The 11,239-nt window shown below is 41.8% G+C and overlaps 1 protein-coding gene across 1 annotated transcript in view; it reads right to left on the minus strand.

Moving 5' to 3' along the window:
- Positions 1 to 9,082: 9,082 nt before the first annotated feature.
- The window catches only part of LOC117722643 (cysteine-rich secretory protein 1-like), a 42,785-nt gene continuing 40,628 nt past the window's right edge, over positions 9,083 to 11,239 (minus strand). The window contains exon 9 of the mRNA XM_034521890.2: positions 9,083 to 9,817. Coding sequence (XP_034377781.1) covers positions 9,690 to 9,817 — 128 coding nt within the window. The 3' untranslated portion in view covers positions 9,083 to 9,689. The remainder of the gene's footprint in view (positions 9,818 to 11,239) is intronic.

Genomic DNA, 11,239 nt, shown 5'->3' on the forward strand with positions numbered 1-11,239 from the left:
ATGGCACGCTAGACCCATTTTAAAGGGTCTTCATACATACTGCCAGCAGTCTGGTAAATGAAAAGAGGTTCCCTATATCCAAGCATTCATCTACCTTCGCTCTAATCCCTCTATGTGTTCTGCCTGTTTCCCAGCCCAGGTTCTCTTAGCCATGAAGCCTACTCAACCCCCCATTAGATGACACCCCACCCTTAGATCCAGCTGACGAACTTCCTCCCTTCCATTGCAAACCTGTTTCCACGCTGCCAAAAACCCAAACAGCTGCCTCAGTTTCTTCTCACCAGGGTACTGAAGAGTCTACTAGCTTGACTTCTCCAGACCCCTCCCCTCCTTCTGTGCCAGCTGCAGGCCATGCTAAATACCCTGCATTGGCACCAAGCTTTACCCCTCCTATCACATGTTCTAAGGCCACAGCCAAACCTTCAATTCCTTTTCCTCCAGGGACAACTAAACCAGCATCTACCCTTCCTCTAAGGGAAGTGGCTGGAGTTGACAGTCTGGTCAGAGTACATGTTCCTTTCTCACTAAGTAAACTTTCTCAAATAGAGAGCAGACTGAGTTCCTATACCTCTAACTCCTCTGCCTTTATTAAAGAGTTCCAGTACATCACTCAATCTTATAGCTTGACTTTCCATGATGTTCATATGATTCTCACTAACAATTTACTTCCTGATGAATGCAGGCAAATTTGGGAAGAGGCAAAAACTCATGCAGATCAGCTTCATCAGACAGATGGAACACATCCAATTGGATCTGAGGCAGTTCCTGACCAGGATCGTCGATGGGATTATAATTCCACAGGTGGTATTTTAGCTAGACATCGATTTATAACATGTCTTTTGGTCGGCCTAAGAAAGGCAGTCTTTGTGTGTGTGAGAGAGAGAGAAGACAAACAAATAAGTTTATGTTTTTTTTAACACTTAACTAATCTGTTAAATTAAGATTATAGATTTTTTATATTTTATTTACATTTCAGATGCCATCCCCTTTACCCATTTCCCCTCCCCAGAAAACCCCTATCCCACATGCTCTTTTCCTTTTTGCTTTTATACATTTTTTAAATGTTAATCAAAAGTTTTATAAGTTTGGTAATGCTCAATCAGAAGTGTAACTCAATACCCAACCTAGATATATAAACTATCTTTGACTGGTGGAGACACGTGAACATCTGCCTCAATGCCCCCCCTCTCTTTCTCTCTCTCATCACCTAGCTTCACCCTTCCTGTTAAAATGAATTTTTTTCTCTCAAAATGCAATTAGAGCATAATTATTCCTAATTGTACCAGTGAGGTAAAAGATAGTCCTAATACCCAGTCCATCATTTTGTTGACTAACCAGAACCTCTGTCGTCTCACCTAACTAAAACACTTAGTTTGGAACCTGGTTTTTTTTCTTGGCTGTAGAATGAATATCAGCTGAAAACCTTCCTCTCAAATCTTTTCTCTCAAAGTAAATAGCCAGGATTGGCTATGAGACTATAGGTCTTCAACCCCATCAGAAATTCAGAATGACTGAGTTAACTGAAATTATGGGAAGCACTAAGCATAGCTTCTAAAACTTAGCCAATTTATAGAGACCACTGAACACCTGGAAAGCCCCTACACTACCGAACATTGGAGCATCAAATCTTCAGCTTTCTGGCCCAGAATCATCTGACAGACCTTAGTGATGCAGAATTATTAAGGGCTGATTACTCTGTCTAGGCAGATATAATCAGTTGACTATTCTGCAAATATGTCCTTTTCTGGACAGTAATTTGTCTGTAGATGGAAAGAGGCAATTCTTGCCTAGTGGCTGTCACTGCACAACTGGAGTAACTCCAAGGATGCTCAATTTCTTCTTAGAACCCAAGACAGGAAGCTGTCAGGAACAGACAGGTAGACAGCTATATCATATTCTTGACAGCATGCACTTCCAGCCATCCACATCAGTGTCTAGCTTAGGTGACTATACATGGGATGAATACCCAGGTCAATTTCTGTCCTACGTTTTGTTTCCATATTTGCTCCCTTGAGTATTTTTGTTACTCGTTCTAAGTAGAACTGAGGCATCCCCTCTTGGTCTTTCTTCTTCATGAGCTTCATGTGGTCTGCGGGTTGAGTCTTCACTATTCCAAGCTTTTGGGCTAACATATGCTTAACAATGAGTAAATACCATGTGTGTTCTTTTGTGATTGGGTTAACCGGCTCAGGATGATAATTTCTAGATCCATCCATTTACCTAAAAATTTCTCAAATTCATTATTTTTAATAGCTGCATAATACTCCCTTGTGTAGATGTACCACATTTTTTTGTATCCATTCCTCTGTTGAGGGACATCTTGGTTCTTTCCAGATTCTGGCTATTATAAATAAGGCTGCTATGAACATAGTGGAGCATATGTCCTTGTTATATGTTGGAGCATCTTCTGGGTATATGCCCAGGAGTGGTATAGTTGGATCCTCAGGTAATGCTATGTCCAGTTTTCTGAGGAAATGCCAGACTGATTTCCAGAATGGTTGTACCAACTGGCAATCCCACCAACAGTGGAGGAGTGTTCCTCTTTCTCTGCATCATCACCAGCATCTACTATCACCTGAGTTTTTGATCTTAGCCATTCTGACTGTTGTGAGGTGGTATCTCAGGGTTGTTTTGATTTGCATTTCCCTGATGACTAAGGATGTTGAGCATTTCTTAAGGTGATTCTCAACCATTCGAGTTTCCTCTGTTGAGAATTCTTTGTTTAGCTCTGTACCCCATTTTTTCAATAGGGTTATATGGTTGTCTGGAGTCTAGTTTCTTGAGTTCTTTGTATATCTTGGATATTAACCCTCTATCGGATGTAGGATTGGTTAAGATCTTTTCCCAATCTGTTGGATGCTGTTTTGTCTTATTGACCATATCCTTTGCCTTACAGAAGCTTTGCAATTTTATGAGGTCCCATTTGTCAATTCTTGATCTTAGAGCCAGAAAACTTTGAGAAACTTCAAGAGGTTGTCCAGGACAAACAGGAAATCTGTCTCAGTTTTTAGAACACCTTACAAAGGCTTTATTGCAGTATACTAATCTGGACCCTGAAAGTCCAGAAGGTAAGCAACTTCTGATGACCTTTTTTTCCCAGAGCTACCCCAACATAAAAGCTAAACTTAGGAGATTGCAGAGAGAGTCCTAACTCCACAGGCCGGAAGTCTTGGCACTGGCCTTCGAGGTGTACCATGAGAAAGATGAGAAAGCACAAAAACAGAAATACCACATGCTGGCAAAAGTTATCTGACAAGCCTTAGCCACTACCCCAGACTCCTGGTCTTTGAAGGAGCAAGGACCACCAGGCCCCTGCTATAAATCTGGTCAACATGGTGATTGGGTGAAGGCTTGCCCCAAACCTAGCAAGCCAAGGGGACCTTGTCTTAGGTGCCATCAGAAGGGACACTGGGGTTGCCCAGAACAGAGGGACATTGCTCCCAGAAAACCCTTCAGCTGACCTTCTAAGATTGGCTATGGAGAACTGACAGGGCTCAAGCTCTCTTGAACTGACCACACTTATCACTAGCAGGAAGCCCAGGGTATATATTATGGTATGTGAAAGACCCATCTCCTTCCTCTTTGACACTGGGGCCACTTACTCAGGCCTAACTGAGTTTTGGGGACCCACTTCACCTTTGCGTTTTCCTATTGTCTGGGGTAGGAGGACAGCCTTACATTCCTCACCAGACCCCCCAACTTAGTTGCATTTTTAGGGGTGTACCTCTCAACCATTCCTTTTTGGTAGTGCCTACATGTCCTGTCCCCTTATTGGGAAGGGATATTTTAGCTAAGTTGGGAGCCTCTATTTTCTTTACTTCCCTAATTTGCCTAAACCCAAGCTTGCCAGCAGTACCTGTGCTCTTTCTTCTAGCCAGTCATCCTACTAACACTAACATGTTATTTCCCTTACCAGCTTCTCAGGTAGACCCGAGTTTGGGATGTTCAGAACTACTCTGTTGCTAAACATTGATGAGAGCCACTCTGTCAATGTTGGGACCTACCCTGCAAAAAGCCTTGGGGACTAACTTGTTAGCCCGCACTGCTCCAAGCAGCTCCGGTCCACGGGTCAGGGTTCAGCAAGAGAGAGAGAGTGAGGATGAAAACGAAGAATGGAAACCAGAGAGAGTGTGATTCAATCCTGTTTATTCTTCAGTCTCTCTTCGTAGTCTAAGTCCCAAGTCTTGATTTCCTAGTCCCTAGTTCCTAGTCCCTAGTGCCTCCAAGTTCCAAGCTTCTTTCCAAGCTCCCTTCCAAGTGCCCAATACTTAATGCCTAACAACTAACTCCAACTTGTACTCCAAGTTGTACTCTACGCGTCTGTCTGCTTTTTGCCTTTTATATGTCTCACTTCTAAGCCACGCCTCTAAGTCATGCCCTTAAGTCATGCCCTTAGGTCTTGTCTCTAAATCTGATCTCTAAGTCACACCCTTAAGTCACACACCTTTAAGTCTCACACACCCAAGGGAAGATCCTGGGTATCTAAAACAAGATGTTATCAGAGTGTGCTCAGCTGTTGAAGGCTATTGTAATCAAATCTCTTGTCAGGGTATATGGCTCAAGATGGCTGCAAGGATGATACCTGCCTTCTGTACGCTCCCCACAAAACATCATTCTCCTGTTGTCATCCAGTTACTGGACTCTACCAGGTACATCACCCAAGCTCAATATCCTCTCTTTCTCCAGAGCCTCAGGGGACTTAAGCCTATTACTTCCTAACTCTTAATGAAAAAACTCCTTCGCCCTACCTCTTCCCCCTTTAACACCCCTATACTAGCAGTTAAGAAACTTAATGGTACCTATAGTCCGGTTCAAGACCTCAGACACATTAATTTTGCAGTGGTTCCCCTCCATCCTGTTGTGGCTAATCCTTATACACTTCTTTCTACTATACCATCAGGGACTTCTTATTTTTTAGTCCTGGATCTCAAGGATGCATTTTCTCTATCCCTCTAGATACCCAGTCACAGGAAATATTTGCCTTTACCTGGACAGATCCTGACACTAACTCTTCTACCCAATGTACCTGGACTGTTCTACCTCAGGGATTCCAGGACAGCCCATACCTATTTGGCCAGGCCCTGGCTTCTGACTTGCTCTCTTTATCTCTCCCTAGATCTAAGATTGTACTTTACATAGATGATGTCCTTCTCTGTAATGCCTCTCTAGAGATTAGCCAAGCTGAGACAGCTGCTCTTCTAAATTTTCTTTCCAGTCGAGGCTACAGGGTCTCACCTTCTAAAGTCCAACTGTCCACCTCTCAGGTCACCTATTTGGGACTAACAATTACCCAAACCCACAAGGCTATTACCTTAGATAGAAAGAATCTGATTCAGTGTCTAACTGTTCCTTCTACAAAAGAAGAGATTTTATCATTCCTAGGAATGAATATCTTTTTGCAGTCCCGGGTTCCTTCCTTTTTCCTACGTTCTTGTTCCTTATATGAAGCAGCATTAGGTCCCATCTATGAACCTCTTCTCAAACCTATTACTAAGCCCTTTCAAAGGCTCCAACAGGCTCTCTGTAAGGCCCAGCATTACATCTCCCTGACCTGACTCATCCTTTTTCCCTCTACGTAACTGAAAAGGGGGGATTTGCCCTTGGAGTCTTAGGTAGCCAACTGAGAATATCTTTTGCACCTGTAGCATACTTGTCAAAAAGACTAGATCTAACCATCCAGGGATGGGCACCTTGTATTTGTACCTTAGCAGCTGCTTATTCTCCTTATTCAAGAGTCAAAAAAACTAATTTTGGAATTGCCTGTAATTGTCCTCTCTTCTCACAACCTGTCACAGCTTCTAACTTATAAAGGCTTACCAGAGTCTACCTCCCTCCAGGGTTCTTTTTCTCCATGTAGCTCTAATGGAAGACTCCACCCTCACCTTTCAATCATGCCCACCTCTTAATATTTCCAACCTTCATTCTAATACTAACTACTCCCTATCTCACTCCTGCACTGAAACTTTAGAGGAACTATTACCTCATCCTTCACACATACAGAAGGGCACATTGCCTCAAGCCATCTCTACCTGGTATATAGATGGAAGCTCCTTTCTAAATGAAGGAGCCAGGAAAGCTGGCTATGCCATAGTGTCAGACACAGAGGTGGTGGAGGCACAGGCCCTACCTGCTCATACCAGCAACCAACAGGCTGAACTAATAGCTTTTACCTGTGCATTCCACCTGGCACAGGGACAATCCCTCAACATCTACACAGATTCCAAATATGCTTTCCATATCCTCCTGTCCCATGCTGCTATCTGAAAGAAGCATGGGTTACTTACCACAAAAGAAGGATCAGTAACTAATGCACACTAAATTGTGGCCATGCTAAAGGCCTCCCATCTCCCCACAGCTATTGGGATTGTCCATTGCAGATTCTACCAGACGGAAAACTCTATTGCCTCCAATCAAAACAACTGAACTGATTAGGCAGCTAGAGCTGCGACACATAGGGTTCTAGACTCATCTCACCCTCCCCAGGACATTCTTACACTGCAACCCACATCCCTACCTACACACCCTGACACTCATCGAACTCTGTCCTATCTTCACCAGCTCTTTCATCCTAACAGCCAAGTGTTGTCTTATTTTGCTAAGACCCACCTACAGACTACTCCTGAGGACTTAAGTTTCTTAAAATCTATCACTGCTTCTTGCAAAATCTATCAGATGTCAGATCCCATCTCAAGGTATCATAACACCTCTTTTCCTACCATCAGGCTAGAGGTTCCCTTCCTGAAAATGACTGGCAACGTGACTTTACCCACATGCCTGCTGTCAAATGCCAAGTACCTCCTGGTTTTGGTGGACACCTTCTCAGGCTGGGTAGAGTCTTTTCCCACAACTAACAAAAGGGCCCAGACAGTCTCTGATCTCCCTCTCCGAGAGATCATCGCCCGATTTGGTGTCCCAGCCTCCCTCTAGTCAGAAAATGGTCCTGAATTTACTTCCCAGGTTTCTCAAATTCTATCTAAAGTCCTAGACATCCCCTGGCATTTTCACATTCCCTATTACCCTCAATATTCAGGTAAGGTAGAAAAAACTAACTGCTCTTTAAAAACTACTCTTGTCAAGCTGTCACAGGAACTTCATCTTGACTAGGTAAAACTTTTTCCTCTGGTTCTTTTTGGGGTTATGAGCTTTCCCCAAGCAGCCTCTCCTCATCTCACCCTTTGAACTCATGTATGGACAACCAGTTCTAACTTCTGGTCTTTCAACTAAACGCTCTCCCCTCCCATCTACTCACCCTATTACTTTGCCACCTCCGTTCTCTCTAGTGAACTTTGCTGACCACCATCTACCTTGACCACACACTGTCTCCTGTCTACTGCCTGTCAACATTGAAGACTAAGTCCTTCTCACCCCTCCAGATCACAGGCCATCACCTCTCTCTCCCAAATGGCAGGGCCCTTTTAAGGTAATTCTTGTGACCCCTACAGCTGCTAAACTTGAGGGACACCCTCACTGGGTCCACTTGTCTCACCTCAAGCCTTTCATCCCTCCATCTAAAATTGACTCTTATACACATCAACCTTAACAGGACCATACTCTATTAAGCTCCAGAGGACTTTGAAATCACCCACCTTGTTCTCAAACCCAGAAAATGAGACTCCACTCCAGAGCTGAGCTCAACCTCACTTGACTAGGCATGGGTTTCTCGTCCTCCCCTTGCTGCTTGTTTCTATCTGGGTCAGCCCTTAGGTCTGGAGGTTCAAGATTCAAGAGACCCCCCACAGATAACAGTCTTTCCACATAGGGTCAGGAAACTGCTCCATAGCTAGATGCCAAGAACCAATCCAAATTGCTATCATCCCTATATCTGTTGTCATATCTAAATATGTTTTCTATACTTGCTTTCTCTTTGACCAGATAGAATATTATTGTAAAAACTGGCCAGACAATTATGGGGGCTGCCCATACTCTTGTCAGATATATATGCTAGGATCACGAACCAAGCACTTCTTCTACCAACACCACAAGACACTCTTTTCTATATACAAGACCCACGAGATTCCAGCTGTGGTGCTTCAGAGCTGATGGGTGCCAGATGTCCTGACAGCTAAAGAAGATGGTCTTTGCTAGTTTCTCCAAGAAGAATGCCATTTTTAGGGAACGTGAGACCTCCAAGATTTTTAAAAACCCATATAAAAGTAGATACTCTCTTTTGTAACACCCTTTTTAGTCATTCCCCTGGTGTTATTATTTCTAACCAAACTATTAATCAGTTGCTATTACAGGATTACCAGCCACTGTTCACAGAGGAACCTGATACACACATCAACCAAGTGGCCCCCTATGGTGAAAGCCAGCTACTCCCCACAATGGACTAAGCCCCTACACAGTAGGAAGTAGTTTAAGAGACATGCGCCCCAACTCCCCTTTCACCATCGGCTTCACCTCCCCTTTTTTCCTTTTCTTTATAATAAGAAAAAGGGAGATATATTGGTATCAGGCTCTGAACCCAGTGACATCACATCTAGGCGCCCCTGACATTGTTGCCAAGGCAACTGCCATACACTCCCAGAATCCACCTGGCTACCTCATCTTTACTTGGGAGAGGCTATATATATCAATGCTTATATAAAACAGGCAAAACCCCCTGACTTTGCTCTCTTCTTCCAACTTCTTCCCCCCACCTTTGCCCTATCTCCTTAATACCCCCCTTGGAACCATTTGGTCTAGAGTAGTCTGTTCTAACCTGCCCACAGATGTCTAATGCTAACATTTAACATGTGCAACTAGGATAACTGATTCTGAATGTTGAGATTTTATGAGTGAACCAAGCTCCACAGGACTCACCAGACTGTATAGAGGATGTGTGATCTGGGATAGATCTATACATTGAATATAGCATGGTAGGATATGGTAAGGAGTACTTGCCAAACTAGATCCACTATTGATTATTAATTGAGGTATACATTGATTAGAATAAACTCTTCTGAAAGCTGAGAACTTTTATATAAATAAAAATTAAGTAAAAGATATCATAAATATTAAAATATCATATTGAGTAAACAAACACCAAATAACCAGTTAAACAAATACTAGGGGATGATTAATATGCTAAGATTAAAATTTATTTCATTTTTTCTAAAGCAACCAAGGTCAATGCCCCATGAACAAGCAAATTCTGTTCATTAAGGTACATTTTAATATCATTCTTAAAAGACCCAACAACTAAAATGATAATAGTAGTTTAGAATTTAAACCACTGATTATGATGAATGTGGAGAATAATGAATCATGAAAAAAAAATAAGACAACGTGAATGTTTCTCAAGAGATAGTTAACTAGGTAGAGCTAGAAAAAAAATGACTGACCATTACAGAGGAACTATATGCTGTCTGTTCCCTTACTTCATTGTGTTCTGGGAACATGATTTGTATTTTCAAGCCACAGTTTTAGTTACTTTTGTCATACAGACAATATGTAATCGTGGACTAGATTTGACTCCATAAATGTGTCTCAGATTTCATATGTCAAGGTCCAAAGGTAGACTTTGTTATTTTAAAATATTTGGGAGTAAACAATTTCGGAAAAATAGAAAGACATAGAAAAAGATACAAAATCATTACCATTTGGAAATATTTCAATGAACTAAACCTATACATTTGTGTGGGATCTGATAAGCATATTTAGAGGGTATAGTCTTTCTCTACATGGTCTTGATAGTGTGTACTGGAAATTTAATGAATTTTGCCTTCACAGAGGCAGGTTGCTTTGCAACCTTCTTTAAGAATTTGATCGTCACAGGTTAGCATCTTCTTCAGGTCTCCACAGTTAGAATATCTATCTTCTTCTCCACAACTATTGGCTGAAATAAAGAACAAAAATATACATTACTTTATTATTATTTCCCTCTCTTAGTAGTAACAAAATGAACTTATATGAATTGGAACAAGGTGATTGAGCAAATGAATGGATATCTTTTAAACTGTAGTTTTGTGAACTTGATTTCTTTACTTAAAAGCTTAAGAAAATTAAATTGAGTGGTTTTTTGTAGAACTGGACTATCTAGCTATTGTAAAGATGGCTTATTGAATAGGAGCCTTTAATATCCTTATGGAGGAACTGGTTTTGGTTTTCACCATCCACATGGGGACTTACGATCAACTGCAACTTCAGTTCCAATGCCAGTTTCTAGTCTCCAGGGTAAATAAGAACAAAATGTGGTACACATAAATATATGAACATAAATACAACCAAATATTCATAATATGAAATAAAAATAAGCATTAAAAAAGAACATCACTAAAATGGTGGTTATTTCTCAAGTACTTTTAAAGTTTAGTATGGTTAATATTTAAACATTATATTCTCAGCATAACAAGTTCATTAAAATGTTACATATCAACTGTGCCTAGTGGCCTCTTTCTATGACAATACTGGATATTTCTTGTGAACTGCTGTTTATATTATCTGCTCTCTCAAGAGGGGTGTCCTGAGGAGGAGTAGATCACATACTCAGATGATGTCAGATAAAATCTCAATTGATCAAATAAAGGCTAGACCATGTGATTGGAAAATGGAAGAAAAGGCAGAGCTGAAAGTTTTAAAGAGGGGAGAGAAGGAGGAAGAAGAGAAGAAGAGCTTGAGGACAAAGAGAGAAGATGATCAAGGAAGAAGAGGCAGAAGATGGAGCAGGCCCACGTTGCCTGGAAGAGCCACAAGTAGCTAGGGATTTCATAGCTGGGCAAGAGAGTAGTGTAGGGTACATTTGCCCAATCTAGGAGTGCTGCTTGTATTTATATTAACTGAGTTGTGTGTTCTTTGCATGGGTGTTTTGTGGTTGGAGATTTACTGTTATAAATCTGGCTGGTATTAATATAAGTCTTTAGTGTTTTCATTTCAAGGGGCTAAGGGGAGCTGAGTGAGTGGTAGCTGGTGTTCTCCAGGCTAGCCACATGGGGTGAATGGCCTGAGAAATGCAAGCAGTAGCTTCAAGCATTTCAGGTTAAACTGGTTTGGTTAGCTTAGCAACCTAGCCTCAGGATCCAGGGCAAGACAGAGCACATAGGGCTAACCATGGGGATTGGGGGCTTGGGGGAGGGGGGATGAGAAACTGCTGAGGCGGGCCCTTAACATTACAAGCTATAGACATTAACTTCATTCTAGCATGTTCTGTTTTCCATGACTGCCTTAGACTTGGATTCTCTCTTTCATGTCAGAAGAGGTAATCTTCTGAATACAAACTTGGAAAGGAATGTAGTAGAGGTTGTTCTGATTATTAGACACT

This window comes from Arvicanthis niloticus, chromosome 17 (assembly GCF_011762505.2).
Source record: "Arvicanthis niloticus isolate mArvNil1 chromosome 17, mArvNil1.pat.X, whole genome shotgun sequence".
Taxonomy (NCBI): domain Eukaryota; kingdom Metazoa; phylum Chordata; class Mammalia; order Rodentia; family Muridae; genus Arvicanthis; species Arvicanthis niloticus.